This window comes from Manihot esculenta, chromosome 18 (genome assembly GCF_001659605.2).
Source record: "Manihot esculenta cultivar AM560-2 chromosome 18, M.esculenta_v8, whole genome shotgun sequence".
NCBI classification, from domain to species: Eukaryota; Viridiplantae; Streptophyta; class Magnoliopsida; order Malpighiales; family Euphorbiaceae; genus Manihot; species Manihot esculenta.
Genome location: NC_035178.2, coordinates 550,607 through 578,388, shown reverse-complemented (window position 1 = coordinate 578,388; position 27,782 = coordinate 550,607). Strand labels below are relative to the sequence as shown.

General features: G+C 35.4%; 3 protein-coding genes across 3 annotated transcripts; all 3 read right to left on the bottom strand.

The window, feature by feature from the left end:
• Positions 1-521: 521 nt before the first annotated feature.
• Positions 522-7,493, bottom strand: LOC110606944 (pyrophosphate--fructose 6-phosphate 1-phosphotransferase subunit alpha). The gene is made up of 19 exons (XM_021745961.2): positions 7,309-7,493; positions 6,705-6,877; positions 6,406-6,518; positions 6,022-6,096; positions 5,824-5,937; positions 5,656-5,723; positions 5,430-5,513; positions 4,674-4,727; positions 4,122-4,202; positions 3,948-4,041; positions 3,790-3,863; positions 3,340-3,450; positions 3,194-3,238; positions 3,058-3,114; positions 2,201-2,305; positions 1,991-2,107; positions 1,763-1,866; positions 1,449-1,614; positions 522-954 (listed from the first exon to the last, which is right to left on the bottom strand). Exons 1-19 carry the CDS (start codon positions 7,396-7,398, stop codon positions 826-828), a joined length of 1,854 nt encoding a protein of 617 aa, XP_021601653.1. The 5' UTR covers positions 7,399-7,493; the 3' UTR covers positions 522-825.
• Positions 7,494-14,111: 6,618 nt separating this feature from the next.
• Positions 14,112-16,484, bottom strand: LOC110605906 (bZIP transcription factor 60). Its single transcript, XM_043953380.1, has 3 exons — positions 15,874-16,484; positions 15,089-15,312; positions 14,112-14,667 (listed from the first exon to the last, which is right to left on the bottom strand). The coding sequence occupies exons 1-3, from the start codon at positions 16,341-16,343 to the stop codon at positions 14,417-14,419; spliced, it is 945 nt and encodes a 314-aa protein (XP_043809315.1). The 5' UTR covers positions 16,344-16,484; the 3' UTR covers positions 14,112-14,416.
• Positions 16,485-19,392: 2,908 nt separating this feature from the next.
• LOC110606778 (DExH-box ATP-dependent RNA helicase DExH12-like) lies at positions 19,393-27,265 on the bottom strand. The gene is given in 5 exon segments (XM_043953379.1): positions 19,393-22,790; positions 22,928-23,317; positions 23,961-25,331; positions 25,333-26,941; positions 27,043-27,265. Coding segments are annotated over 4 exon segments (6,540 nt in total). The 5' UTR covers positions 26,920-26,941; positions 27,043-27,265; the 3' UTR covers positions 19,393-19,598.
• Between the last annotated feature and the right edge of the window lie 517 nt (positions 27,266-27,782).

The window sequence follows — 27,782 nt, the reverse complement described above, 5'->3', positions numbered from 1 at the left end:
ATTTGAGATAAAAAAAATTGAATCCATGTTAAGTTACAACCCTCTAGACAGAGCTCTTTGGCCTTGCAGAAGAATTTCAAACTTTTAGCCAAATATTATAGATCATTTGAGGTGCTTTCAACACACACTTGGGTCCGTAGCTTACAAATTAAATTAAACTATTGACAGAAGATCAAGCCTTTATTACTTCTCAATTTCCGGAGCTTCAATCTTCTTAGGGACAGGAATATTGTTACGTATTTCAAAAGAAGAAAAAAGCTCAAGTGACTTTAAAGGAGGCGTGATAACTATGAGTTGTTAGTGGTTACCTGATTCTCTATTCTTTCTCTTCTAATCTCATCTGAACCTTCTTTCAAATCTAATCTTCTCTGTTCTGAAATCTAACAGTTACCAACTCTCAACTGAACAAACAATGAACATATCGGCAAGGGTAAATCCCAATCTGTTATAATTCAGCTTCAATATGAAATATCACTTAGATAGTGCCATGTTCAATGCAGACGCATATGCAACAAGCTCAATTGTAAACGTCTCTTCAAATTCAACATTTATGGTTTGCTGTTTTTGCACGTGCTAGTTCCTTCCACTAGCATAAACAAAATTTCAACTCAGCAAATCTTTCAATATTATATAATCCTCGCGCTATTATCACACAAGTAACAGAAAATTTCAAATTTTAAAAGAAAAAGAGGGCAGAATTCAGCTTATTGCCATTATCTAACTAAGTCTGCACCTATAGTTTCAAGATACAAATTAAGAGAAAGCAGATAATTCTCAAACTATGCACCGGCACCAAGTTAGTTTGAGAACACATAATTTGTGCTCTTAAAGGGGTGTCTGACTATTGAACGAAGTTGAAGACATTGTGGAAAGCACATCCGTCACAGAAGCCATGACACTCAAAGCAGCTTTCAGAACTTCCTGAGAACACCCTGGTTTCACAATAGTTCGTACCTGAAAAAAGTAAGGGGAGAATGATCAATGGAGGATGAGTCCAGTTGTAACCAATATGAAAACAATTAAAATGCAAAGGCAAATTTAAACAATAGATGAGCCCAAGGTTAAGTTTTTTGTGCATTTACTCGGGCCAATAGTATTTATGCTTTCAATTCAAGTTATTGTGTTTCTTTTTCCGTTCTCCTCTACTGTTTGACTTTTTCCAGAATCAATAAAAATGTTGATTATTGCATAGAAAATGAGTTGACCAAAAAATAGAAATTCTCACGTGCAAGAAGGAAAAGACTTTGCAGTTGCATGAATAAAAGTAATTGATTTCTTACTTTCACTGTGTGAACTATTTCCTCACCTACGTGGCTTAAATGTGTCATGCAAAAATCTGACAGGTTGCAGTATCAACAATAATTCTTTCTTGCTTTGATACTCATGGAATGGTTGACATCATGTAAAATGGCAGTTACAGAATTGAGAGAATAAAGTAATTGGAGCACCTTGTCAAGGTATTCCTGCAACTCCTTTATACGGCCCATGTAATCCTGGTCTTCAACACAGAGAGTTAATGGCTTGGCATCTGCACCAGGGCCTTCAAATTGAAGGGGGCCTGGATTTCTGTAGAGATCATCCATTAAAAACTTCATTGCATTTTGTCTGAGCAGCCTGCAATCAAAGCCATGCAAGAATTAGAAAATCACTGTGATGTTCAAATGACGTAACATGCAAACCAAGTAAAGTCTGTTGTGATCACACTATCAAGTTTTAACTTAAGCGAGGTGGTGAAAAAAGAAAAGAATCAATGAGAACTCACTCATATGCTTTGCCTTTCAAATCCACAGTAGATGGATGAATAGCAGGTTTTCCAATTGAAGTGGCACCTGGACTTTGAGCCCAACGCTTCACTGTCATCATTGCCTAAGATTTTGGGAAATAAAATTTAAAAGACTAAATAATAAAAAAATGGACTTATTAAATAAAAGGAAATAGTTTTCTAAAACAACCAATAATTTATTTGGAGTTGGTTGGTAAGGGACCCAACTGTAATTGGAGCAGCACCACAACGCCACTTGTTCACAGGATTCTTGAGGTTTGTTACAGTTGCCATGTAACCATTCAAACCAGCAGCTAGAATGTGGTAGCAGATGTGCCCAAGCACCTATAGAAGTGTTTTTCCACATTAAACAAAAAAGGGAATATCTATATCATACTCAAAAGATCAAGGTAAATATATCCCTTTTTTGTTACATACATATGCATAATCACAGTCGAAGTTTGATGGCACTGAACCCCGGGCCTGATAACCAAAAAAGTGGCAGATGGCATTGAATTTTTTCCCCTTGTACGTGCCTTCTTTCTGCTCAAAACATCCCCAAAATTATGAGTAGATGATTTATCAAGCAAAATATAGGTTAGCCTTTTAACTAAGACAAAATTTAAGTCAGTTCTGGTTCTCACATCTGGCTTCCCAAAAGGTATGACAAAGCAATTACAGAGAAGAGAATCATGCTACAAATATAGCTAATATAACTAATGCTGTGGATGCAATCTTAAATAGGAAACACAAAAATCAGTTTCTACAGAAAACAACATTCACCTTATTTTCCCTTTGCTAGTAATAAAACTTTCCATCAGTACATTCACAAATACAATCAACGATACAAGCATTATGCCCAGGTTTTAAATTATCAATATCACGAACATGAATAAGAGAAACATCTGGAGCAAACACCTAAGTTTCTTTCATACTTCTATAAATAGGAAAGTCAACCAAAGAGGAGAAGTTTGCCAACAGAAGAACATTCCATTCAGCAAAATGCAATAAATAGAATTTCTATGTCCTTAGGCTTCAGCTCTAGTAGTAAATGGACGATTCATGGACCTGGTTGATATTGGTCCCAGGTTGGAAAGAAAAGTACTTTTGTCCTTGGCCTTCAAGTACACTTCTCATGTAATGGGACATGAAATGAGCAATATAAATAAAGGAGAAGCATTCACAAACTGGACAGAGCTTGGCATTAACAAGCCAAACGCAAGAGTATAGAATGAATAAGAGATTACTAGGATGAAGAATAAATGAACAAAACTCAAAGCAACTTTAGAACATACCAGCCGCTTGCTCATTTCTGCCTCCACAAGATGTGCTAGAAGTTTCTCTGTCTCAATCTGGGAGGGAAAAAGTACAGAAGATAAGTCATGAATCCATAACCTTATGCTCCCTTTATAGAAAGACGACACTAGTTACCTGGGATAACTGTGCTGAGTCATCTGATTCAGGGTAAAGCAGCAGCTGTGATATCATACTTCAAAATTTTAGATGGTAACATACTCATTAAGCTTCAATTGGCTAACAAGTGACTTCTAATGTAAATTTAAGAGGGACATCCAAACCTGTTTCTTGATAAAAGGCGGCAGGAATTCAAACAAAGCAGAAGCCCATGGTGAGAGTTGAGATGAAATGTTGTTGGGGATAACACCTTGCCTCAGCAAACCATGTATTTCCTAAGAGAGAGAATTTTAATATAACCATTGCACATAGTATTCCTTAATGCAGTTATAAATATATAAAAATACCTGTATTTGTGTTACCATTAACGTAAGTACAACACATCATACAAACACATAGTATCAAGAAAGGAAGCTACAATTATTCATATGATAAGTAATATATACACATCAATTTTTGTACAAAAAGTAAGCTACCACTTTGGGCATAATTGATAGCTTGAAAGAAGTTTGAGTGTATAAAAATATATTCCGTGTTATAAAAATAAGAAACAAAAATATTATAAATAATTGCGAGCATACCCACAAGAAGCCATTGCTAACAACATGAATTACCTTCAAGAGAGCATATACTTCGGGAATGCTTTCTATGAGCCCCTCTGGAAGTAGAATGACCCCATGGTACTTGTCTAAATTTGATTGAAGTCAGTAAAGAAAGATGACATGACAACTATGACCAAAAATTACATAAAGCAAGATAAATTGTCCAAAACCTTGTTCTGCTCTGGCTTGGACTGCATCACAAATTTGTTTTGTTAGGTCAAAAAGAGTGAGCTTTGATGCAGCTACCTCCTCACCAAGAATTACCTAAGGAAAGCACAGTGTACATTCTTTAGGAAACAAGCATAATAAATTCAAAACAAAATGTTTGAAACAAAAATACTAACCATGTTTGGATGAGACTGGAGTGTGCACTCTAAAGCAACATGTGAAGCCTTTCGACCCATGAGACGGATAAAATAATAATACTGGAAAGTATAGGGGTCAGAATTTTTGTAAAGGCAATTTAATTAAGAATAGATAAGTAAATGGTCAGCTGCTCAAACAAATTTCTTTCTTTTAAATGCTTCCTAAAAATGCTTGTTATTGTTTCTTTTTTGTCCTTGCTCCAGCAATTTAAGGATTAATAATGCTGGAAAGTATAGGGGGTCAGAATTTTTGTAAAGGCAATTTAATTAAAAACAGATAAGTAAATGGTCAGCTGCTCAAACAAATTTCTTTCTTTTAAATGCTTCCTAAAAATGCTTGTTATTGTTTCTTTTTTGTCCTTGATCCAGCAATTTACGGGTTAATAATGCTCAAAAAAATCGCCCAATTTTCCTCAAATTAATTTTTTTCTTTGGCATAAGAATAAAGAACAAATGTAATGTTGACAGGGAATGAATCAGGTCAGTGGTCATTGATGAAATGTGATCTTGAGGATAAACAAAAGTCATTACCTTCTCTGCTGAAAGAGCATCCGTACAGACATTGCTGATAAGCTGTGAATTGACCTATATATCAGAAAAAATAGATTTTCCCTCAGAAGTAAACAAAAGAAAAAAAGTAATATATGATTCATGACACCAAACTTTGGATAGGATTTTATGGTGCAAGTATGTAACAAATTTGTGTTGTATTTAGCAACCCAAATTACGTATTTCATCTGGAACAATACATTGCTCTGTCACTCATTGGACATAAATCTCAAAAGGGGACGGTCATCAAATCTGCCATCAGTTCTTGTATTTTTTTTGCACAATACAAATATACAAGTGTAATCCAATGAAGAAAAATGCACTCTTGTGAATACTTTCATATAAAAGATAATTTAAGGAACAAATTATGAAGCATATGCTATAAATATAACCAAAATAGGAAAAAATTAATACAGAAAACAACAGCTCATGATCAAGAACCTCCTACTTAATTCCTCCATAGTTTCTAATTAGTGCAGAAACTGAAAGTCTACTTTTCATTGATGTCAGCTAGCATGATATTTCCATAACACCCTATAGAAAATGAGAGGACAAGAGAATTTGGAAGAAGGAATATATTATTGTGTAGTTCACAAGAAATTTACTTAGCAGGTAATCAGAAGAGCATCACAAACTCTTTTTTGTCTTATTTTTTCTACATCATAAAATTTCAATGAAAAGCAGGTCTCTCAAACTATTTGCTAATGCAGAGTAGTGATCATCATTTTGACCAAATACCTTGCATATCGTATCAAAACCAACATTTGTTTCCACAAATTGATTCTTGAGATCTCCATTCAAAGTAACAGGAACGCCAACCACCTGCAAAAATACATTCAATTAATCAAGTTGACACTGAAAAAAGCTCAAGTTGTAGCAGTTACACAACTGCGAGAGAAGCATAAAGAATGCAAGTACAGATGATGGTTGTTTAATGCCAATTTAGAAGGCAGATAAGGAATACCTTGGTTGGGCACTTTGCCTCAGCAAATGTTTCAGCAAGCTGAGCAGCATCTGTATTTGATGTAACCCCTTCAAAACAGAAAAAAAAATAATAATAAATTCTTTATTTAGCATTTGGTCCAAGATTTTGAATGCACACCTTGTTGCAATTCTGAAAAATGAATTTTACCTCCAATTATAACAAGGCCATCCAATTTCAAATCTTTGCATGTGGTTAGCGCAGCATTAACTTGCTCAGTAGTTCTTATTTGATCTTTAGTCCTGCCCAGCAAATCATAACCACCTTCCCAGGAGTAATCAAATTATAAATTAGTCATGTAGCATTGCACACAAAATTGATTGAAAATCATCTGATGTTCTTATATACCTTGATTTTTGTAGGTTGAGAGAATATCATCAGTTATTTCAATGGTTTTCTGGGCAAATAAACCTTCGGAGCCACCTGTTTACAGACAGAACTACAACCATGTAAAAATAAATACAATTCCCTTCAAAGAAAAGCTTAATAGGTTTATTTAAAGCAGTCCTACCATTCACAATTTTATATGCATACAAAATAACCCTACTAATTAAGAAATAAATAAAAAAACATCTATTTTTAAGGAAAAAAAATTTCTGCACATCAGACAGCAATATAAATTTTTAGAACCAATTTTTATTTAAATTAACATCAAAAACAAAAAGAACGCCACGACAAATCAACAGCTTTCTTCTACAGAAGAGTGCACTCGCAGAAAATACTACTGCTTACCTAGAAATCCAAATAAAGAATTGTTAGGATTGTGGATTTTAAGAGCATTGTGAAGGCCCCAAATGACATTGTGGCCTCCTGGAGATTGTCTCCCACAAAAGACTATTCCCACCCTGTTAAGAGGTAATAGTTTAGCAAAGTATGACATTTTAAGCACAAACTACCAACAAAAAGACATGAGAGATTACCAGTTTGTTTTACTGTATGAAAATCCTATCAATGCGAATGCGTGCCCATTTAATATTATGGTTTTGATAAACTCACGCTAGATGACACAACCAATCATCAAACGTACAAACCTGGTAGCAGGATGCTCAGTGATGATGTGAGCATCAGGTACTTTAGCAGTTGCCCTAAGAAAGTGAGCCAAAGGTTGACCATAAGTGTGGGGAAAAGATCTGCTTATGGTGTGGGAACCGGCTGCGTCTGCTGCAGTAGTAGCATCGCCAAATTCTACCCTCACAGCAGTTCCCTGCATGGTGGCATTGTTCAAACGTAATCTCAGCGCAACTTTCAAAACCACACGAACAAAATTTAGTATCCGTCGATGCTTTAAAAGGGCGGAAAGTTCATTCAGAAGCAGAACTAAAATAATATAATCACGAAAAAAAAATCCCAAGCGAACAACTAATACCGTGGTTACCCAAAAAATAATTAGCAAATAAACACATGATCTATTCATATCAAAAGCCCCGATCCTGCATATCAGTGGATCTACGCGGCAAAAACATAACTACCATGGAACCTCGTTGAAATAATATATTCGTCCGAAAGATTTAACTAGAGGGGAAAGGTATATGCCTTGGAAATACATAGGGAAATGATGAATAGAATAGAATAGAATAGAATAGAATAGAAGAAAGAAACGGAAAATGTTGAAAAATGGGAATAGCGAGGGAAGACCTGAAGGCAAGGGGGGAGCTCTGGCTGGTAAAGAGATCGGAGTTTTTGAAGGTCGGAAAGTTCTCTGGGAATGCCATAATCGGAATCCATGGCGGTGTTGTTTTGGTGGAGTTAGGTGTTGGGTTGTGCTGTGTGATAGCAGAGTAGGTAGTACCAGTAAAGACTGTTTCACCATTTTGTTTGTTGAAAAGACCGTTTATATAAGGAAGAGGAGGGGGGACTCGGCGATACAACCAACTAAGCACACCAGTTTTGGGTGGCGGCTTCCAACTTCGCCTTCTTTTTCAGGGGTTATTACGATGTAGCCACGACCAGTCTTGAATAATTACTTACTTGGCCTCGGCTTCCTGAATCTAGAATTAGTAGAGGAGGGCCTAGTCCATGTCTACTTACTCGCCCCTTCGTTCGTAAATATTACTGGATTGCCATTGTTGGAAGAAGGTTATTTTATTTTATTTTATTTCTATCAACAAAATATTTACATTGCAAAACTGTAAATCCAATAAATTAATACAACAAAAATTACAGAAAAGACAAATGCGATAATAATCGATTTAAATAAAATTTTATCACAGTTGTCCTAGTTTCTCACGACGAGAAAGTTTAATATCGCATAAAATTTGTGAATTTATTTCAAATATTATGGTTATAAAATAAAAGTAAAAATTAATTTGATATCTTTTAATATTATTTATATTTTTTTATTAAAATTGACAAATATTAAATTCGTCTAATTATATTATACTTTTGCATTATTCACAACTATCACAAATATAGTTAAGAGTATTTATAACTATTACAACTATATAATTATAGAAAAAATTGATTATTTTATGGCACATTATAAATAAATGCAAAAAATCTCTTAGAAATGTAAAATTACACATCACAATCAATCGATTAATTATATACAGTAGGAGAATAAACAGTAAAAATATTAATTTATTATAATTAAAAAATTAAAAGATTTGTGGGACAAAACAAATATAAAATCAAGAATTACTTTTGACTTTGCTAATAGAAAAACTAGTAAAAACAGGTTTATACACATAGAGACTAATAAACCATATTAAATGAATATAAAAACAATGAGACCAAACACTCTTCCACGTTTCTAATTCTACGAGGTTTCTAATTCTATATATCTAATTAAGGAATCACCGAAAAAGATGAATCCCTTAAAAATTTTAAATCTATTAAGGACTTTTTATTTTAAAATTATTAAATTAAAATATTTTTTATTTTATAAAATCAAAACTCTTTATATATTTTATCAAAATAGATCTTAAATACTTAAATTAAATATAAATGAATCTTGTTTTGATGTTTAGGAATACTATTTAAATTTAAATAAAAAAAATAAAATTAGAAATATTATTTTTATGGTTAATGGGTTAGGATGTTTAAATTTAAAAAAATTAAGTCTTAATGGAAAATAATATATTATATTATTTTAATATTTTATGAATTTACACACTATAATTATAATGAAAATAATTTTTTTTATAATAAATATTATTTAAAGTAATTTTATAATAGAATGTAAACTATTAAATCATTTATTAATAACTTGTACGGAGAGATATATTATTAATAATAAAGTTGTTATAAATATATTTCAATGGATGTATAAGAATCATTGTAATTTAATTAAAATATTTTATAAAAAAAATTATTTTTATATATTTTATTTTTTTCAATTACTTTTTTAAACATGTGATGTCACAGTAAGATATTACAGACAGCGGGTTGAGGTGGGAGTTGGGACAACAGAACACCTGAATTTTCTTTTTCTTTTGTTTTTGAATAGCAAGAACAGCTGAATTTTCATTCAGGCTTACCTATACCAGAATGAATAAATTTGTGTTTAACGCATTCTAGAAACGTATACTCTGAATAAAGTTTTTACTGGTCGACTCTGCTGCACTATACAACAATGTTAAATATATATATATATAAAACAAGAAATAAATAAAAAGAGAAAAGGAGATTGTAGAACTGAAAGCTGACAGGGACGGTGGAGAGGATATTGTTGTAATTTTAATAGAAGCCCACTGATTTTATCCTCTTTTGGGTTCTAGCTTAGTATCCAAACCCAGCCACCAGTTTAAGCTCTTTCATCATCAAAGATTAATGATGTTCTAAATCATGAAATTTTCACCTCCTATTAGCTCATACAAGGGATGAAGTCGCTCTTATTGGTTTCTTTACAAACTATGCTCTCTTTCATTTTGTATGGGAAAAGAGTCATCGTTCGCTCTTTTTAGACAGGCTTCCCTTCTTATCCCAACTGAGGATCTATGTGTTTGTTTAAGTTTTTTAGATTCAAAAGGTTTTGTCATCCGATTATTGACCTTTAAATAATAACTTTTCTATCTTCTTATTTGTTTTTTTTTTGTCCAAAAAACTATCTACCATTTCCTTAGCCATTTTTATCAATAAAAACTTTAATGTATTTAAATCTAACTTAAGTGTTGATGTGTTTATTAAAAATATATTCGATAGATCTGTGACTTTTTTTTTTTTTTTTTTTTATGTTATAGGTCTGTACACTATAAAATCCATTTAATGGACCAAAAAAATTCGTCAACATCATTCTCTTTTATTTATGTAAATCAGAGTTTTTATTTATGTAAATCAAAGTTTTTATTAATGAATTAAGACTCTTTAATCGATAATTATTTGTTGTAGTCTAAATTTAAATCATGTTAATTAAGAGTTTGAATTTATTATGGCAGACACATTTTTCATATTAAATTACAATTCAGAATTATTTAATTTAATTCAATTTAGTTATTTATCTTAAATTTGATCTTTAATTTTTAAATTTCAGTGCAAAACCGACTTTTTAATTTGACTTCAAATTACTCTTACCCTTTGTTTAGGTGAAGATTTTTCAAAATAATGAAAATTTTTTTATGGTTTAAAAACCTTAAAACTTGAAAAGGGAAGCTACGTTTTAAAATAAGATTTTCAGAGGTTTTTAAATTTTCTAAAAAGTTTCAATTTCAATTTGATGATTAAAAATATTTTCCCTTTACTTTTTTTAAAATAAAATTACTTATTATATTAATAAAATTTCATCAAATAAAAAAGGATATCGTCCCAAATAGAAATGACGATAACTAATAGATTCTTTAGTCAAACTATGAGCAGTTATAGTAGCATTACGACGAACCCATCTAATAGAAATATCAGTTCTAGAGTCTAACAAAAATTTACAATAATTCAAAATCAAATCCATACATAAGATAATTTAGCAAAAATGCTCCTCAAGTAATTGTCTAAACCTCTACATAAGATAATTTGGCAAAGATATTTCTCATTCTTTCTCATCTCTCGAGCATAAATTATTAAAATCTTACAAACAAAGTCACGAAAGAGAGTTTTTACGAGATAAAAATCGAATAAGGTTCCAAGATTGATATCGTCGTTGCGATTCCAGAAATTCATAATAACTAGTAAATCTCTATTGAACATTACATTCCGAAACAACCGAATCAATAAAATTTAAAGAAAAGCTAACCACAGAAACAGACACATGACTCTTCTACATTAACGAAAAGTCTCATCCCAATCCTTATCTATTAACTGAGAAGCAACTATCAAAATATAAAAAATTACGAAAAAATTCCATACGAGAACTAAAAGTTTTTGTTTCCATCCAAAATAAAATGTATTGGATTGTATGTGAGAAACTTCTTCATCATACAGAAATCATAAGTGATGATCGGAATATCTCTGGAGTTCTTAATAGGAATAACAATATTTTTTTTTATCAATAGTCAATTAACGCAGATCGTCTTTCATGGGGAAGGAGAAAAAAGAAGTTAAGTTTAAAGAAGAGGAAAAGACGAGAGTATCGAATTACAAATGGTCTATAGAGGGAAACTTGCGTCGAAAGGAAATGTTATAAGTGATTTATTTAAGGGAGATTTACAATTTAGTCTCTGAGTATTGTCATTATTAACAAGTCAGTCCATGTATTTTCATAAACCTATTAAAACATCCTTAACTTTTTTTTCCATTAACAAAATAGTCTTTTTGTCATTTTTTTAGTTAAAAATAAATGAAGTATGAGAGAGAAAATTTTTAAAATCCAATTTTGCCCTCAAATAAAACTTCTTATTTAGTCATTGGATATTGCTATTATTAATAAGTCAGTCTCTACATTTTCATAAATCTATTAAAACCTTTTTATCTTTTCTCATATCTATTAAACCATCATTAGCGTTTCTTTCCGTCAATGAAATAGTCCCCATCTTTTTTCATATCTATTAAAACGTCCTTATCGTTTCTTTCCGTCAACGAAATAGTCCCTCCTCATTATTTCTTTTCTCAACGAAATAGTCCCTCCCTACATTTTCAGAAATCTATTAAAACGTACTTATCTTTTTTCATACATATTAAAACGTCATTATTATTTTTTTCTGTCAACGAAATAATCCTTATATTTTCTCACATCTATTAAAACGTCCTTATCGTTTCTTTCCGTCAATGAAATAGTCCCTCCCCCTCAAAAAAGAAGAAGATGAAGATGATGATGATGAAGGAGAAGAAGAAGAAGAAAATAAGAAAAAGTGAAGAAGAAGAAAAAGAAGGAGAAGAAGATGATGATGATGAAGAAGAAAAAGAAAAAGAAGAAAAATCACCTCCTCCTCCTTAAAGAAGAAGAATAAAAAGAAAAATCGAAGTAGAATCAAAGAAGAACAACAACAAAAAGAGAAGAAGAGGAAGAACCGATGAAGAAGAAGAAAGAGGAGGTGGAGGAGAAGGGGGGTAATTTGGTCTTTTATTATATTTTTAACGAAAAAAATAGATGGAATGACTATTTTATTGACGGAAAAAAAAGATAAAAAACGTTTTAATAGATTTTAAAAATGCAAGAACTGAGTTTTAATAGGTTTTGAAAATGCAAAAACTGACTTGTTAATAATGGCAATACTCAAAAACTAAATTGTAAATCTCCCTTTATTTAATAGCATCCTCTAACCTAAACTACATTTAAAAATATTCTCTTTAAAATTTTCAATTACCTTAAAAGTATTTTATTTTTTTAAATAATAAAAAATTAGTAAAGTTTAAAAACCATAAATAATCATACTTTATAAAACTATATTTTACAAAACATTACTTTACTTTTATCTCCATCCAAACAAAATATTAATCTTGCAAACTAAGATTTCTCACTCCTTTATTTCTTTTCAAAAAAACCCCTTTATTCAATCTGAATATCCTTTTAGATTTCTATATTTTAATTAATATTTATATAAAGATATAATAATTTATATTTTAATAATTCTATAAAATATTTGAATTTAATTATTCGAATATAATATCGATACTCTTATATTAAGTAATGATTTTATAACCAGCAAAAGATATACAATCCAAAGCCATAACAAATTTTAAACGCAAATAAAAAACATCTAACTCGCATCAAAGCATTTATAAGAAATTATAAACGAAACATACTATAATTTTAACTCATGTACCATTTTAATGAGAAAATTGATTGCATATAAGAAGACCCCTATCCAAACACTAGGAGAAGTAGAAAGGAAAATATATATAGTTTTTCTTTAGATATTTTTTATTCTTTTTTTAAAAGGAAACTGTTACGTAAAATATCTAAAAAATATAATAATGAAAAATAAAATATCTCGCCTGCTACAATTTTAACTTATATTAGTGTGCTAATCTAAAATTGATTGCATGTAAGAAGATTCGTATTCGAATATTAGGCACATATTTTAGAAATGTAAAGGGATTCCCATTCCAAAATTAGCCATATATAATATCTTTTGGAAAAAATAAATACTAAAAAATATATGTAATAAATATTAAATATTTTATCTTAAAAAAATATATACAAATTTTATTCTCATAATTTAATCCAAATACATTGTAGAAATCCGGATGGCAGGCACAATATCTCGAATGGAGGAGGGAGCGGTGACAAAAATAAACACTCCAATTAACTCAGTAATAAGTTGAGGAATATATAGACATAAATATAAATTTGGGTAAATTATCATCCAGCCTGAGTTTTAAAAAACTCCACTCAGTTAATTTCTGTAATTTTAATTATAGATTTTGTATACAGCTGTAATTTTAAATCTTTCTACCATTTAATTAATCTGATTAAAATTAAAATTGATAATTTGATATTCAGAAAATAGGGTTTTACAAGAATTATGTGAACTTAAAAAAAACTTAACTTAGAAAAAACTTAACTTAATTTATGAGAAAAGTGTCCTTTTATCTTGCTTTTTCAGTGTCGTGTGACGACCTTCTTTTTTATCGTATGAACTTGTGTGTACGGATAATGCAGTTACCCTTCCTGTGTCAGACGACCATTTAATTCCCTCCGGTGCGCGAGCGGACAGAATTGTGAAATGACTGGGCTTATTGTCATTTTCTCTCACCATAGGGTTGGAGAGAAAAAGGCCGAACCCAGCGGAGGTCCGATCTCGGGATCGAATGGACTGGATCGATCTGACTGGAGAGTTTAGTAGGAGTCTGGTCTCGAAGCTGAGCAGGGTGGATCTGGATCGGTCTGACTGGAGAGTTTAATAGGAGTCTGGTCTCGAAACTGAGCGGGGTGGATCAAACTCAGTCGGAAAGCCTAGAGGCTTTCAAGTCGCGGATCGTCCTGATGGACCAAGGCAGGGCCCGGAACAAATTATAAAAATAAATAGACTAACATTTCTTTGAAAAAGAAATCCGGGGTTATCAAAAATAAATAGACTAACATTTTTTTCAGAAAAACTAAAGAACTACAATTTCATAAGATACACATATTAATGAAGTGATTTTCAAATATAAAAAAACTAATAAATTAGTAACTCCCCCTATAAATCAAGGGAGATGGGAGAGAGAGGAGAGAGGAGGGGTTACATTACAAGACAAATAAAATTAACAACTAACATTTCTACTCGTGTGCTGAGACAATATTGTTGTGTGCTGAGATAATATTGTTGCGTTTATTCATCAAACAACCACCTAGCGTCGTTCCCATTCCATCAAAATACATGATACAAGGCTTAATAAAACAGAAAAAAAAAAAAAAAAAAAAAAAAAAAAGACGGAAAGATAATCGATACCCTCAATAAGTCAAGTCTCCAATGAAAATGAATCTTGGTTTCATCCTTGTCCTTGATGCTTTGCACCTCCTACTACTCACAAAAGATAGTATCAGCAAGGGTGTGAACATCTTACTTCCTTCCCCTCCTTCTGGTACTTCCTTTTCCCGGTTTTCCAGTGAAACTGGCACTGGAGTTGAATGTGGAAGTCTGAGCTGAGTGAACAGGCACATGATGCCCAGGAACCAAAGCAGGGAACCCAACAGCAGGGATTCTGCGAAGTAACCCAATGCAATAAAAATAAAGATGTGCAAGCATTGCCCAACAACATATAGTTAGTAATAAACAGATTCATCTAACATGTTAGCCGCTTATAAATAGCAGAGTGGTGAATTCTGAATCATGAGGAAAAACGCAATTTGCCACAAACTGCACTTCACGCTTTAATGAAAATTAAATAGGATATCTAAAATAAAGGGCTTTGTTGCTTAATAGGTTAATGATGTATAAAAGGTGCTCTATTTATTGAACCCTGCTCAGTTTGGTACTCCAAGTTCAGTTGCCAAAAGAACGCCAATGTGGAATTATCCAATTTACTTGTTAAAATAACATCTCTCTCCTTCTATCTCCTGATTTGGGAACTAGGATGATCATATAAGCTACGTGTGGCAAGATATTAAGTTTATGACACATACCCAACAAGAGCACAGCAGACTCCTGCTTGGCCGAGGTAACACCAAATGCATTGCCCTTCTGCAGACTAATATGTAGAGCTTGATTCTCTGCAATAACACACTGAAGCAACCGCCCCAGTCTTCTGCATTCCCCTTCCAAATACCTACTCTTGATTTCCAGATCCCTCACATACATCTTCTTCCTTTCTCTTGATCTAAGAGCTGCATCCCTATTTCTCAACTGCCTGGAAAATTTAGACAAATTTTTACATACAGCCATTAGAAGATGCTTAGAGAAAAATAATTTTCTCATGACTTGACAATTTTTTTCTTCTACAAAGTTCTGTCTTCAATTTTAAGGAACAGAGATCAAGTATTCATCATCAAAATTCTCAGAGATCCAACGACAAACAGCACCATGCACATGTTGCATCCTATTGAAACCCATAAGAGAATGAAATCAACCCCCAAAAACATTATATAAACAAAACAATCAGAAACATTCTCCAGGAACTGATTTGTACTTCGTGTAGGAATGGAAAGCCAAGGAACCAGGACAGTGCACCAAAAGATATACACACACCATAAAATCGTATGGCATCGTCAATACTCAATAGTTAAAATCGCCATAGAAAAATGTCCACAAAGATTAAATTAGACAACCATTCTACAAAGAGCAAACAATCGAACTAATAAGCGGAATCGGAAAATTTAAAATCAATCATACACACAGAAAGAGCCATTTCATCAATAGCAATTAAAAAACTAATAATTAGGGGAAACTAATCCAAATAAATTACAGGTACCTTCTCCGTTTCTTAGAGCTCGGATCCTGGGGATCCTGACCGTCGCTTCTCACCTCAGCTCCATCATCAACCACCTTCTTCCTATCCTTTTCCCTCTCCGAAGCACTACCAATTCCATTATCGGAAGCACTGGAGTCCCTGTTGGTGGCAGCATCGACAACTTCAGCGGAAACAGCGGGAGGAGAATCAACAAGAATATCAGCCAAAAAATCGTTGGATAACTGCTGGGTAGGCTCTACAGCAACAGAATTATCGTCGTCCTTCATCAAGATGTTCTCGAGTTGGCCGATCCAAGAAGATACAGAATCAGGGGAGGAGTTGCAGAAATTAGCCGGAGAAGATGATGCCTGGAGCGAAGGAGGTGAGGCTTCAGGTAAGCCAGTAAAGAGATTGTCCCAATCAAGACGGCCGAGGTCATCGAAATCGAGTTTCAGGAGAATGTCATCTTCTTGAAATTCCGGATCCTCCATAATGAAGTGATACAAAGATAAGATGAGAGAAAAACTTGTTATTTACAGAAACAAACGCAATGTACAAAATTGGTTTTGGTCCTCTTCTTCTCCGCAGCTGACTTGTATATAACAGGGCAGCGACAATTCTTCCTCCCTCGGTTCCTTTGGGTTTAAGGAAAAAGAGAGGGTTAACGCGCTTTTACTGAGATCATCAACCGCCACGTGTGAATCATAAAGCCCCCAGCATGCCATCATCCAACCAATAGAAACACTCACAGTGGACTCTAAGACGCCGTGGCATGACACGTAGAAACTGAAAAACTAATTAGTAGTTTTTTTTTAAATTGTGAAGAACAGGAGAAAAAAATGAAAATTAAAAATTTTCCATTTCTCACTTATTAAAAAAATAAGCTAGAGAAATAATATTATCAATTTCTGTTTAAATTAGTAAAAAAATAAATGAAATAATTATATTTCTAGTTTTTAACAATCTTGTTCTAATTATAAATAAAAATAATAAAATAAATGTGTTTCAAGTAGTTATTTTTGGCTTTTACTAAAAAACATAAAATTTTTATTCACTTATGTTTTCTTTTAAAATTTTCCCTTATTTTTCTAAACATAGTTTGAAGAACAGTTGAATCTATAACTATAAGTAAGACTTTTTAAAATTAAATTAAAATTCGTAAATTGTATTGTAATAAATTGAAATTTGGGGGTAAATGAAACAACTCTCTGATTTTAAATGAGAGTTCATACAATTTACCTAATTTACTGATGCCTATTGTCTGCTAATCTAATACTAATAGCATTTGCTTGTCTGGAAAATCGCACAACTAGGGATGTAAACGGATAGGGTACCCATGAAATCGTGAAATTGAGGATATCCAAATCTGAACCCGATTATATATAAAATTTTCGAACCCGTCCCAAATCCGTTTAGTATTTTAATTTTATTACCCGTACCCATTCCAAATCCGTTTAACAATACCCGCATAATACCCGAACCCAATTTTTTTTAGTTCAATTCAATGATAAAAAATAAAAAATTTAAAGATCTGATACTCATCTTCCTTTTTTTATGCACCACGTGAATTTAATTTCACAACCATCATTATACATATTAAAAAAAAATGAAGCAAAAACTGTTATCAGCAATATCCAAAACCCACAACTGACATTCAAGAGAAATTTGAAAATCCAAAGTAATGAAGAATATAGCAATTCATACTAAAAATTAAGAAGAAAAAAAAGAAAGAAAGAAAAAGAAAAACAACCAGAATATAAAAAAAAATGAATGCTTATTATTATTATTATTATTATTATTTTCAATGTTCATGACGACGGATCAGAGGACGGAGCAGGGTAGAAAATAATAAGACCACACTCTTTTTTTTTTTCTTTTTCTTTTTGAGAATAATGTGGGAGATGTCAGATGTGTGAGAGATGTGGTTACCCGTGGAAAGTGGGACTGTGGGAGATGTCACCGACTGGAGAGAGGAGATATCGTTGATTGGAGAGAAAGGAGACGTCGTCGAGGAGAGAAAGGAGACGTTGCCGGTGCCGATGCCGATTGGGGTGCCGGCAGTCAGTGAAGTGGGGAGAGAGGGACCCGTGGAAAGTGGGAGGAGATGTCACCGACCGGAGAGAGGAGATATCGCTGACTGGAGAGAAAGGAGACGTCGTCGTGGAGAGAAAGGAGATGTTGCCGAGGAGAGAAAGGAGACGTCGCTGGTGCCGATGCCGATTGGGGTGCCGGCAGTAAGTGAAGTGGGGAGAGAGGGAAGGGAAGCAGGGGAGAGAGGCGCCGACGGAGAGAGAGAGAGGTAAAATGAAAAATGGAATCAGTAAAATGGAAAATGAAATGAGGGATTAGGGTTAGTTTGTTAATATAGGTAATCGGGTTCGGATAATGGGTATTCGATCACTTAATTCCGAACCCTACCCGAATCCGAGACGGGTAAAATTTTTCAATTCCGAACCCGTCTAAATCTGTTTTATAAAAACCCAAATCCGTTCTAATAGGATTTGGACGGATGGGTACCCGTGAAAACCCGCCCGCCTGACATCCCTACGCACAACTGTTAATGCTATCGAGTTACTATCGCAACATTAAAATTCACATACTATATATCTCCAGATATGTAATCAATTCTTGTTTCTATCTGGCCAGTGAACTTGGCAACATTGTTAAGCTGCAGACTGCAGTCCTTAATTTTGGATATTAAATTTAAGAATGTAAACGGGTAGGATACCCGGAAAATTGAGAGTACCTAAATTCGAATCCGATTATATATACAATTTCCGAACTCGTTTCAAATCCGTTTAATATTTTAATTTTACTATTCAAACCCGTTCCAAATCCGTTTAACAATACCTACACAATACCCGAATCCGATTTTTTTAATTCAGTTCAATGACAAAAACTATCAAATAAACTACCTAACAATTACACAATCCAGCAAACCCAGCAGTAGAAAGAAAAATGTTCAATGTTCTAAAAATTAACAGTATTATATTAATCAAATAGCAAATAATTAATTTTTTTAATAATATCTAAATAATCAGATTAATAGTCCATAAATTCTAAAAATTTTTAATAGTAACTGAAAATTCTTTAACAGCATGCACATAAAACATTTTGATTATCAAAAAATTTGATTGCAAACTTGCGCATGGTAAAATATTTTCGAGATTGAAATCATGAAATTTAAAAATATTCCATAAATAATCAGAAATTTTTTCAAACGCGCAGGGCTCGCCAGCCCAAAACTCCGGCTTAGTGGACGGTCGTCTTCGGCATTGTTTCCTTGGCCGTGCTGGCGGGCAGTGACAGACGCTGTTTTGTCCTGATGTTCTAGATGCTTCTTTTGGTTTGGGTCTTGCTTTGGATATGTTGTGAATTCTGGATTGGTTCTGTTCTGAGTTGGGCTTTCCTCTCATAAAACATGAGCTGGGATATGTTTTAGTTTTCTTGTGTTGTGTTCCTTCGTGTTGTAGCCCACTGGGTTCTAACGCAATTCTTCAGTTGCATGATAAAAAAAAAAAAAATTGTCCATAACACAGATTTTTCATGCGTGCAGGGATCAGCCTGCCCAGAATGATATTTCATCTTCATCGATATAGGAATAGCAGCAAAAGGTTATCAAGCACATAAACATAACAGAATCAGACTCTAGATCATGAGCAAATACCTCCTCAAAAATCAGTTATTACTTAATGTCGAATTATGATGCTAAAAGAAGCCCACACACAGAAAATCAGACGATGGAATTACTCTCTCGCGCAGTCCTCATCTGAACCACCTGCTTCTTTGACATCGACGCTGAAGCCATATTCTTGGTCACAGCCCAGATAAGAATCACACATGAAATATAGTGTGTATGATTTCCTTCCAGCTTCTGAGGGGGCAGCGAACTCAAGCTTCACCTTTGACTTCCTTTGGAGAGAAACCCTCTTGATGGCAAGCAACTGGTTGCTCTTGGTATCACCAACAACAAGCCACCAGCCTTCTTCTTTGGCTTTAGGATACCTGGGAGCATCAACGGTTCCCACGTCTGTCCTCCCTTCTAGATCCCGTTCCAGAGTAACCAGCAAAGTAATATCTTCTCCAGCCTTCACATGCTCACCATCCATCACCTCATACGACATATCAATGTTGGGGAAGCGGTTGCAGAACCTCACAATATCCAGCAACTGTGAATCTGACATCTGGAGAAGCTCCCGCCTTTCATCATCTTCCATCTCTACCAAATCAAATACTGTCTCTATACTCTTTCTAGGATTCTCTTGGCATTTTTTCGCCAATTCCTTTGTGAAGTGTGGAAGCTGTAAAAGCATCGAATCACGCTCCCACATCCCCTGAGTCACCATCTGGCTAACTTCCATAGCAAGAAGAGCAAGGCTTAACCAGCCATTGCTTGAAATGACATCAACCATTGCTTGGAGCAATCTACTGGCTGAAAGAAGCACCTCTCGTTGGTCCAGTGCAAGGTTTCCACCCACAGACTGCCTTGAGAAATGGGCTTGTAGCAGTACATTTGCCTTCACATGTGGATCAGCATAACGGGGATTCTCAAATGAGAACCTCTGGTGATTGATCAGCCGCCGAAGCACCTCTTCCTCTCCAGGTCGTATAGGAAGAAGGGCATACTCCGAAGCTGAAGCCAGAATTTCCAGAAGACCCTTCATCCTTGTCTTGGGAGTCAAAGAACTACTAAAACGCTCAATAGTAGTATAACTGATGTAGTAGTATGATGCTATCATGCCAAGATTCAGTGGAGAGAGGTCCATGTCGTCCTCAATAGCAACACATTTACCTGCTTCTAGATCACTTAATGTGTTCTCAACAAGCTCCGAAAGGTGATCAGAAAGATGTCTATGACCAACTCCCTGGAGATTGTAGTAATTAGGATTCTGAGTGAGACGCCTATACATAAATGTCCAAGTAAGATAATCTACTGCATCTTGCTTGTTTTCAACAACTCCAGCAACTATTTCTGCATTAAAATTGTCATGCAGGAAATGATGCAAATGGCTTTCTACAGGGAAAGCTTCATATAAGAATTTCTTGTAATACTCTTTACGAGGTGCATGGCAGAGGATGACACACTTCCCAGAGTTATCTAGTAGAGGTCGACTGGCATGACCCATCATCTGCAAGAGATCTGTAACAGGGTAATCAGTATGAGCATTTTCACGCCCATCATAATATTGAGTTCCCATCACAACCACCAAATGCGCTGACAAGGGCACTCCCCAACACATTGAGCTGCTCATGACACAAACCTGAATCCACCCAGCTTCAAACAGCTGTGACACAACTTCTTGATCCAAACTACCCAAGCCCTCGTGCAAGTAACCAACCCCATGAAGCAAAGTGGCCCTCAACATTTCATCCTGAATCTTGCCAACAAATGGTTCCAGCTCTTCTGAGGACCGCAACAAAAAAGCAGGTTTCTCTCCACTGTCCACACTTGAGTATGTCATCAGATCCACTGCAGTGAGTCGCACATGCTTCCTCGTTGGAACAAACACAATAGCAGGCTTTTCATTTTTGGCATGTTGGACTATTGCAGTGTATGTTGGTTTTGTCATGGCCTGTATCCTTGCTTCAAAATTGGCAATATCTACTCCCTGAATGTGTATTTCTAAGGGGACAGGACGCACCCCAGGAGGGAAATTGAAAAGGCCATGGGAAGTGGCTCCTATCCATTCTCCGAGATCCTTGGCATTTGCAAGAGAAGATGACAATGCCACAATTCGAATCTTGTTCTCTATCTGACTAGCAATATATCTCATTCTAGAAACAATAACCTCCAAGACAGGACCTCCTTGCCCACCAATTAGGTGGAGCTCATCAATGATAAACAGACTAACCTGCTGCACATACTTCCGCTGTTTCCAGCGACGAGACAAAGCATCCCATTTTTCTGGAGTGCTGATAATTATTTGACCCTTTTCAAGAAGTTTTAAATCTGTCGCTGTTTCTCCAGTCAATTCAACAATGCGCATGCCAAGACCTCGACCAAACTTTCTCTCCCAATCATGATAGCGTTCCTTAGCAATTGCTTCAAGAGGTGCAATATAAACAGCACGCATTACACTATCAGGTCCCTTCTGATAATTCCTCAATAGAGCAAATTCAGCACATATGGTTTTTCCACTCCCTGTTGGTGCAGCAACCAATACATTGTCATCTGTATTATATAGAACAGTAAAGACCTGAGTTTGGACAGGATTAAAATGTTTAAAATCCTGATAAAGAGCTTCATATGACGGATTCCTCAAAGCAGTCACAGGCAGAGGTTGCAAATCCAGTAACTCTGTGGGTGGAGGATACTTTTCTGGTAAAATGAGATGCCTAAAAGAAACAGGTAAAACAGTTTGTGACCCGAGCCATTTATCTGACACAACACGGATGAAATATTGAGGTGGCAATGGCTCATAAATTGGCACTGTGAAGTTCAATGTGTGGTCCTCATCAATGTACTGCTTCTTCAACATAAAGTACTCATAATGCAGAATGCATTCACCATCATTATCTTCCACAATGACCCAAAATGGCTCCACATATCCATGAACTTTGTCCTCCCACTGAAAATCTGGTGTTATAGTAAGTTCAACCCTCAACACTGTACGAGTGATTGGTTGAACATGTGCTGCCAGGTTGAGCTTTGGGAATTGGTGAATGAACTTATGCAATGTTCTTCCCATCTTTGGGAAACGAATGAGCTCACCAATTTCCTGTGATGAAAGGTCATAATATCTTTCCCAAGCCAAATCTTTCTTCTCCAACTTCATCAGAATTTCATTTGGGATCCCACTGAATTGACGCAGGGGTGTTTGGACACTCCACATCCTCTTGTTCACCATTTTACACAAATTCAGAGCCTTCTCGGCTAATTGTGCCCATCCCCTTTTCAAGACAATCTCAAAAAGAGCTCGCATAAGACGGCCAGCACTCTGAACACAAAAAAGGTTTCAAAAATAGCAAAAATGGAATGGTCAGCATTTAACTGAAAAAAATTTTAAGAAATATAAATATATTTTTTAAAAAAAAAATATTTTTGAAAAGAAAAGGCTGAGATTTGAGAACAAACCTGAGTTATGAACACCATGTCTGATGTCAGGGAAAGCCCTTCAAGCTTAAGCTGTGAAATATAGGCTTGAAGCAAGACGTTAATCTTAGCACTAGGCTCTTCCAGACTTTCCTTGATTGGAATTGGAACACGGTCCAAAAGCTTTGCCAGTTCCATCTTCTCATCTTGTCTCACTGTTACATATTTAAATTCTTCACTTAGTGAGAACAGACGGCATAGCTCTATGTCCCCCATTGTTGGCTTCAGATGCTCATTATATGTGGATATGGTCCCATGAGTTATATAGTAATAGCTAGCAATGCGACCCAAGTCAGTGACCTGGAAATATCCACTTTTCCTGTCATACTTGACCAGATTATTTTTGTCCAAGATAGTTGCAGCAGAATGAATCTGAGAAAAGCGTTAGAATAGGATTAGATACTTAGAATTAGATAAATAAACACATATGAGCAAAAGAAATAAGCTGAAAAGAGTCTAAATTAAGAAATAAAAGATAAAGAGCCCACTCATACGAATATGATAAAAAGAATACAAGATATCTTGTGTTAAAACACCAGATAGGTTTCTCAATAGTAAAACAATTGGCATTGGCTAATCCTATTTAGAACTGCGTCACTGGACAAGGTTGAATGCATGGAATAAGAAATTAGTTTTTTTCTTTCTTCCCCCAGAGTAGAGAGTGCTATATGCATTTAGCAAGTGCATACTTGCACTTCAGGAGTATAGAGATCAAGAACCAATTTACTCAACTCGACTTGACCACAGCAGATAAAATATAAGCACATATGCCACAAGAAAAATGTAAAAATAAAGTGCCTTCAAACAGTAGAAGGAAAGGATATTTGTTCATGCAACAGAAGAAGGATTAGAAATATGCAATAAATTAAATCTGCTCTACCAACAGCCCAACTTAATGTCCAGATGCACAAGCAATAAAATAAACATTTCGACAATGAAAAATAGCAGGCAATAAAAAGGAACAAAATTAATGAGAAAAATCAAAGGACAAACCAATTGAACGGTTGCTGCTTACCAAATCAGCCCTCCTCACCTCCAATGTAATATCTCTGGTGAGAACATCTGGTGCTAAGCCATATAGAGTAGGATTTCGCAGCATACGGACATACAAGTAAGTATAGCCAAGCCAATTGCAGGCGTCTCTAGCATTTTGAACGGTTCCAAGAACAATTTCTGCATTCAATTGATCGGCCAGTTTGGATACAAACTGACTTTCAATAGGAAGCTGTTGATTCATTAAAGACAGGTAGTACTGAAGTTCACTGTGGCCAGTGATGATAATTCCTTCTCCGTAAGAATCATATTGAGGCCTTCCTGCACGACCAAGCATCTGCATAACATCCAAAGGACTTAGCTCAGTCCACGCTCCTTTTTCTGGATTGTAAATCTGAGTCCCTTTGATAATCACAGTATGAGCAGGCAAGTTAACACCCCAAGCAAGAGTTGCAGTGGAAACCAGCACTTGTACATGCCCATCTGCAAAAAGATCTTCAACAAGTTGACGGTCAACCCTTGTCATTCCAGCATGATGAACTGCAAAACCATAGGGCAACAGATCTTTCAGATCATTGCTTTTGACCATATCCGTATGACTTTGCAGAATCTCCCGGCTTGCACTATCTTCCCTTAAGAATCTACCAAGAGTATCATTAGCAAGTGCAGCATCCCGAATTGCACGAGCTGTCTTTGCTGTTTCCTTTCTAGAGTGGACAAAAATAAGAACTTGATGCTTTCCTGCTACAGTCATTACCTTCTCATAACAGATATCATTCATCAACTGAAACCTCTGCAGTGGCTTCTTCACTGTGATTCCAATGTACTGTTGAGAAAGAGGAACAGGTCTATAGCTATTATCAAAATGGAAGAGTCCTCTTTCAATATCAACCCTTAAAAAGAGAGCCACGTCTTCAAAATTAGGCAGTGTAGCAGATAATCCCACCAGCCGGATGTGTTCTTTTGTTGTTTCAATTTGCCTCACAGTTCTAGCAACTATACTCTCAAGCACAGGTCCTCTGTTATCATGGAGGAGATGAATTTCATCAATAATAAGAAGTTTCACAAGCTGTGTGTAAGTGCGATCCCCAGACTTTCGGGTAATAATGTCCCATTTCTCAGGGGTAGTCACAATAATTTGAGTTTCTTCAATTTGTTGACGTGTCAATGTCTGGTCTCCACTTAGCTCCCTAACCTTGACACCATACTCCTGCAATCGATTTGACAAATTACCAACAACTTCAGCCACAAGAGCTTTCATAGGTGCAACATAGACTATCTTATAGTTGCCATGGTTAAATGAACCATCTGGATTCCTATTCAATGCAATTTGCTGAAGTATGGTGAGTACTGCAACATTAGTCTTCCCTGCCCCAGTAGGGGCACAAAGAAGGGACATTATCTGCCTTAAAAAGGGCAGTCTCGTACACTCTACTCTGCACCCTGTTCAACTGTTGCATCCCTTTGAAAGCCGGTTGTGCCCAGTCTGGCATGTCAGATATCTTCACCAGCTTCTCATCAGGTGCTACTGGTTTAGGCTTCAAGGCTGGCACATGAACTTCTTCATAACCCTTGCTTTGGTGTCTGTAGGAACCAACGGGAAGATCACATTTTTTATTTGCCATCAAAAGACCACCTTGCTCAAAAGCAATGCTATCTAGATCAAGCAACTGGGGCTGACCTTTCACCCAACCATTGTCCATATCTCTATCAACAAGCCCCCTCCTATCCCTATCACCGTCTTCACCACTCTCATCCTTGAGCCGGCGAGCCTCTTCTCTTATACTCTTCTCCAGGTTTTTTTGTCTCTCTTTTGCTGTTGCTCTTGTAGCGTGCAACTGCTCCAAAATTGCTACCAAATCTCGACCCGAATTCATCATTTCCTCCTCGATCAGTTTTCTCTCCTCTTGATCTTTCGCCCTTGCCAATCGGGTACACCATACAATCTTCAGCCTGTTACGCAAAAGAAATTTAATGAGGCTGAACTTTTCAAACTGGAGATGCACGAGCAACTTGTTTTCAACTTCCCTGTCATCACCCTCGGCAAGTATTTTAAGCACCTCCTCTGCCAATTTTTGGCACTGTTGAGGGTCAATCTGTTGTTCATAAGCTTGTGAGATCTTCCTTTGCAGCCAATAGGCATCAATATCCTGCACATTAAGGCCCATGCCCTCATTTGCATCCTGCATGTCTTCATCATCGATTCCACCACCCATCTGCATTGCCCCTGAACCATTAGGCTCTGCCACATCATCATCTTCTTCTGCCTCGTCGGGAACAGCATCAAGATCGCTCTCTTCTTCATCATCCTCGTTGTCTTCATCAAACTCAACAGCCACACCCACATCATCATCAAGGGCATCATCACCGTTGGCCACAGCAGGCCCTGCAGCATCACCCCCGTCTTGGAAATCAGTTATAAGCCTGCCAATAGAAACAAGCTGATCGAACACATGATTGGGAATAGGATTCAACAACTTCTCAATCTCCTTCTTCTTGTCAGGGGTCTTAACGGATTCATTCTTGAGGACAGCCAAAATCTCATCAGCAGCTGCGCTAACAATATTGAGAGGCTGACCACCCAAATGCTGTTGAATGATGCTGAGCATGGCCTCATATGCAGCTCTAGTCTCCTTTGTTTTGGGCTGGTAAACGCCTTCCTCCGTAGAAGTGAGTACACTCTCTTCTCTGAGGCGACGCTTCTTAGCTTGGCGACTGGGAACAGGCTCTGAGAGTGAGTCACGCTCCTTCTTCTTCTTAGATTTCTTAATCTTCTCGTCTAACTCAGGAGGTCTGCCTCTATAAGCACGGTCACCGAAGCTTTTAGGATCAATCTTGCCCCAAAGCGACTCGGGCTCACCGGTGGGCTCATGGGTGTCACGCGGGCGAGAGTCGGTGGTAAGGACCAAACTAGAGTTTGCTCGATACTCATACTGCTTAAATCGGGCGTGTGCTTCCGCACCACCGCCAAGGTGCGCCATTAACAGCTCTTAAATCAAAACCCTAAAATTAAACAAAGATAAATTATTAAGTTATTTTATTAAAATTAAAACCCTAAGTTCAGCAATTCTAGAAAACTACAGCATGAAAAGATTGTGCTATACCTGAAACAAAAACAGCAGCAAAGAAACACAGCAAACGTAACAGAGCACCTACAGCAGCCGAATAATCTCCGCTCAAGGAAACGCTAAACCTGTTGGAAAATTGGGATAAAATAATGAAACGAATTTATTTTGTGATCCCCTCAGAATTTATCTCTGAACAGAAAAGAAAATAAAGAAAGTATAAAGTTGCATAATTGGGAGTACGAAGTTATGTCATAGAGACGGAGGCTATTTACACCGGAAAAATTTTAGTGGTCGTGATTATAAAAATTTTATTATAATATAATAAAATTATATAGATTTGATTTAATATTATATTTAAATTTTATAAATAAAATATTTAATAAGTATAAAATATTTAGTGATTATAAAATTTTTAATTATTATAAAATTTTCGATGCGTATAAAATTTTTAATGATTATAAAATCTTTTTAAAATCTAAATGGTATCTTTTAAACTATAAACCGAACCTAAATTAATAAGATTTAACATACAGAATAATTGGTGAAATTTTTGTTTCTATAAACTAAAATTCATTTTTGTATGCTAATTTTCAATTAATCTCATAACACTCCGCAGATCTTGTTGTCAACGCTGTTTTGGACTAATAGGCCATGCACGCGCCTAGTAGTTCATAAGTACTCTAGAGATTATGCCACAATCTTATAAAAGCGGCCCCACTCTACACTTATATAGGTGATCTCATCAAGTGTATACTGTAATTTATACACCACCCATA